The following is a 5000-nucleotide window of genomic DNA, read 5'->3' as shown; positions in this document are numbered from 1 at the left end:
CAAGTAAAAGATTATATATATATATAATGTAGTGGTACTTACACGCTTCCATAAAATAGTTTTTCGGTTCGTGTTGCTTGCTTTTAATTTGTGCTAACAAGTAATTAAAATCAGTGTAATTTCCTGCCATCAACAACATCCGTGCTCGTTGTGTTCCATTAAAATATCTACAAAATACATAATCACTCAATTAACCATCAATCAATCGATCAATCAAAAAAAAAAAAAGAATCATTAAAAAATCAATACGTTTAACAGAATCATTGAAACAACGTTGTCAGGTCCTTTTATGCCCCGAGTTCAAAATTTTAGCTTGGCCAGTTTTGCCCTTCATACGATCAGTATACTAGCAAGCTAGCTTTGTTTGGAATTAAAACTCGTCATTAGAATTTACCATATGAATCAATGAATGGTTCAGCAAAATGTGGCTAGACGCAATATATATACATACATACATATATATATATATATATATATATATATATATATATATATATATATATATATATATATATATATATATATATAAATATAAATATAATTAAGGGATCAGCAAATATTTGCTTCACCATATACCGAAGTTCAGAAATAGCAGCTAAAAAAGCTGAGAATCCCGGGATTCTCAGCTTTTTTAGCTGCTATTTCTGAACTTCGGTATATGGTGAAGCAAATATTTGCTGATCCCTTAATTATATTTATAAATATATATGAGCTTTTAAATAAGTTCTCCACCAATAATGGTGCTTTCATACCGATGGGCTTGGTAAAAATTGTTAATTGTTAATTGATTTATTAATTAATAAATTGATAATCCTTTACCCTTTTAATTTGTAATATATATATATGTATATATATGTTGACACCAGTAAGAAACAATTATGAACTTTTCTTTTAATTACATATTTTTTTTAAAATATATATTTTTGATAAGGTTCGTTTTTTTCAAGAACGGAAACATGTTAAATATCTCTGAGAAAATTATAAATTAAAATTCATTTTATATAGTGGCGTTTTCAAACTTCTTTTATATATATATATATATATATATATATATATATATATATATATATATATATATATATATATACATATATGTTTGTGTGTGTGTGTGTATACATATATACGTGTATGTGTTCAATCGAAAGGAATGACTGCATAACAGTACACATACATATATAGGTAGACAGCTAATGACTCACGTGACCGGAAGTGATTAGATTGGAAAGTCTCATTGTGGGTGTTTGATTAGACACGTGCTTTTGTACATGTAAACAAGTAATTAATGGTTGTGTGACTAATTACCTACCTACCTACCTACCTATCTATCTATCTATCTATCTATCTATCTATCTATCTATCTATCTATCTATCTATCTATCTATCTATCTATCTATCTATCTATCCATCTATCTATCTATCTACCTACTTTTCTTCCATCCTTTTTTCCTCCCTACCTGTCTACATACCTATTTACATCTGTACCTACCTTCCTAGCCTCTTACCTACCATTTATCTTCCCACCTACCCATAACCATATCTACAACTTTACGAGCCAACCTACCCACATTCCTACCTACGTATTCACCCCTTCGTACCTACCTACCTACCCACGTACGTATGCATGCATATGCGCATATGTATATGTGTGGATGTATGCGTGTGTATGTGAGTGTATATATGTGTGTACGAATCTGTGTGCTTATGCGTTATCATAATTATGACAATGTGTAAGTAAAGAAAAACTGAAAAGAAATATCTATTATAAGTTTTTACTATTTCCTTTCCTTTCAATTTTCTTGTAAATAAGCAAAAAAAAAAAACTTTAAAAAACTAAAAAAAAAAATTCCTAAATGGTGTTGTTGTCGTTTTTCCTGTTATTACTATTATTATTATTATTATTATTATTATTATTATTATTATTATTATTATTATTATTAAATGTTTTTTATCAAAATCTTTGCTCGTCTTTTACGTTTATCAAGATATTTTTTTTTGTCTTTCTCTTCAAATATCTTATGACTTATCTGTCTATTTAATTAATCATCTCTTAGCTCAGACTAATTTAATTAATCTACATTAAAACTTATATTTTAGTTATTTATATGGTTCATTAAATATGGCGGCTATAGTTTCCTCCAGGCACAGCTCCGCAGTGAATAAACAATAAATAGTTGGCGCCACAAATCTTCGTATCTTCATGTAGTATCTGTGCAAGAGACGACGGAGAAACGAGTGCATAATAGTTTATACCTATACTTACATCACACACACACACACACACACATACACACACACACACATACACACACAATATGTTTATATTTGTACCCCCCTTATTTATGTATATATATATATATGTATGTATGTCTATATATTTATGTATATGTGTATGTATGTATATATGTACGTACGTATATATATGTATGTATATATGTATATGTATGTATATATACGTCGTATATGCATGTGTATGTGTATATATATGTTTGTTTGTATATATATATATATATGCGTGTGTGTGTATGTATGTATATTTATATAAATATATATATATGTATACGTATGTATATATGATTATCTATGTATATGTGTACGTATGTATGTGCGTATACATGTATGTATGTATATATATATATATATATATATATATATATATATATATATATATATATATATATATATATATGTATGTATATATATATATATATGTATATGTATGTATATATATATGTGTGTGTGTATATGTATATGTACGTTTATATGTATACCCTGTTTCAGGTATAAAAGAGTGGTGACATTGGTGGCAATGTTATATTCGTTGTTGTTGGCGATGATGATGACGATGATGATGCTGATGAAGATGATGGTGACGATGATGATGATGACGATGGTGTTAGAATTCATGGTCAAAGAAGGTATAACAGTGGTGGTGGTCGTGGTAGCTCTGGTGTTGATGATGGTTGTGGTGGTTTGTAATAATGGCGGTGGTAGTGGCGGTGATTGATGAGACTAAAATTGATCGTAATGGCATTGTTGGTGATGCGGTTGTGGTAGTGATTTCTCGTCCTACTGAAAATGATGGTAGGGCTGTGGAATTAGGGCAAGAGTGGAGGGGTGCATGTTATATACTTTAATGTTAGGTTTTAAGATGGTTTCTCTTTGGAGCCGGTAGAATGGTGCATGCTGTGCGCTGGTATGTGTGTGCGCGTGAGTATGTTAGTGTGTCCGTGTGTGTGGGTGTGTTAGTGTGCGTGTGCTGGTGTGTGTGTGTGTATGTGTGTGTGTGTGTGTGTGCGCGCGCACGCGCAGATGAGTACAGCGACACAGGAACGTTTGAACATTGTTTTTGTAACATGAACAGCAAGTAAAGTATATTTAGCACATCTGTAATGATGATGATGATGAGGATGATGATGATGATGGCAACGAATATGATAACGATAGCGATGATGACGATGGCGTTGGTGATGATGCTGCTGATGACAACGATGATGATGACGACGACGATGACGAAAACGACGATGGTAATAACGATCAGGTTAGACATCAAAAGGCCCAGCATCATTAATTATTTCCATCTTCAGGATCTTCAGCTGACTACGACGACGACTGCAATAACAACAACAACAACAACAACAACAACAACGACAACAAAAGACCTTAACCATCACCGGAAGATAACAGCAACACCAGCTCGGATGACTTTCTGATAAAACAACACATTAATGTATACAAAATTTTTTTTAAAAAATGGACGTTTATATGCATGTGCGTTTATATACATACATACATACATATATACATACATACATACATACATACATACATACATGTATGCAAGCATATATACATACCTGCGTACTAACGTACACATAAACATACGTATATATACGAACATATAGACACAGGTACAGATACATCTCTCTATATAAATATATATGCATGTATATTTTCATATATTTTTCTCTCTCTCTCATATATATTATATATATATATACACACACACACACACATATATATATATATATATATATAAAGTCAGCTGGACGCACACAGTGAATGTATTAGATTGACGCTCAAGTGAAAGTTCTGGATGTCAAAATAGGAGTTTACAAGCCATAAAACAAAAAATAAGAAAAATGCATCATATAAAAAAGATGAAGAGTAAAAATGAGTGAAAGGAAGAAAAAAAAAAACAGAGCAAAATACACGTGTGCACACACACACACACACACACACACACACACACATACACAAAGAAATCCTTGAAAAGTGCATAAAGAGACAAAAAAAAAACATTCACTCTCATTTTCTCTCATTTGTTTCCGACACCAGAAAAATCATGGCCGCAATGTGCAGCTCCTTCAACTAATCGCTTGCCATGGAGTGTTATTTAAATAAGATCTTTGTTATTTATGGCTGATATATTTCAATAATGTGCAGTAGTGGTTGTATGCTAAGAGATTTGCCTCTCAACCGCATGGTTCCAGGTTCAATCCCACTGCGTGACACTTTGGGCAAGTATCTTCTACTCTAGCTTCGGGCCGACTCAAGCCTTGTGAATCGACTTTGTTGACGGAAACTGAAAGAAGCCCATCATATATATATATATATATATATATATATATATATATATGTTTTGTTTTTTATGTTCAGTAATCATCCTTTGTACTAAAGGCACAAGGCCTGAAGTGTGGGGGCCGGGGTCTTGTCGATTGCATCAACCCCAGTGTTGCACTGGTGTTTAATTTATCGACACAGAAGGGATGAAAGGCAAAGTCGACTTCGGCGAAATTTGAACTCGGAATGTAGCGACGGTTGAGATACCGCTAAGCATTTCGCCCGGCGTGCTAACGATTCTGCCATCTCACCGCCTTATTATGTTCAGTGAAACAATTTTACATTAATCTGGAGGGTTTTTCTATTCTTTTGTAGAGTACAAATTTATTATACTTATGGAAGACTTGTTGACAGTGACCTCGAAGTTTCGGCCAGCTAAC

At 32.4% G+C, this 5000-nt stretch overlaps 1 protein-coding gene across 3 annotated transcripts in view; it reads right to left on the bottom strand.

Annotated features, from left to right (window-relative positions):
• LOC106872141 (short transient receptor potential channel 7) overlaps window positions 1–5000 on the bottom strand; it is a 106232-nt gene that overhangs the window by 23670 nt on the left and 77562 nt on the right. For all 3 annotated transcript variants that reach the window (XM_089339099.1, XM_089339097.1, XM_089339098.1), the window contains one exon: window positions 43–167. In XM_089339099.1, coding sequence (XP_089195225.1) covers window positions 43–167 — 125 coding nt within the window. The remainder of the gene's footprint in view (window positions 1–42; window positions 168–5000) is intronic.

Source organism: Octopus bimaculoides, chromosome 21 (assembly GCF_046866305.1).
Source record: "Octopus bimaculoides isolate indiv1 chromosome 21, ASM4686630v1, whole genome shotgun sequence".
NCBI classification, from domain to species: Eukaryota; Metazoa; Mollusca; class Cephalopoda; order Octopoda; family Octopodidae; genus Octopus; species Octopus bimaculoides.
This window is presented reverse-complemented; position numbering and strand designations above follow the sequence as displayed.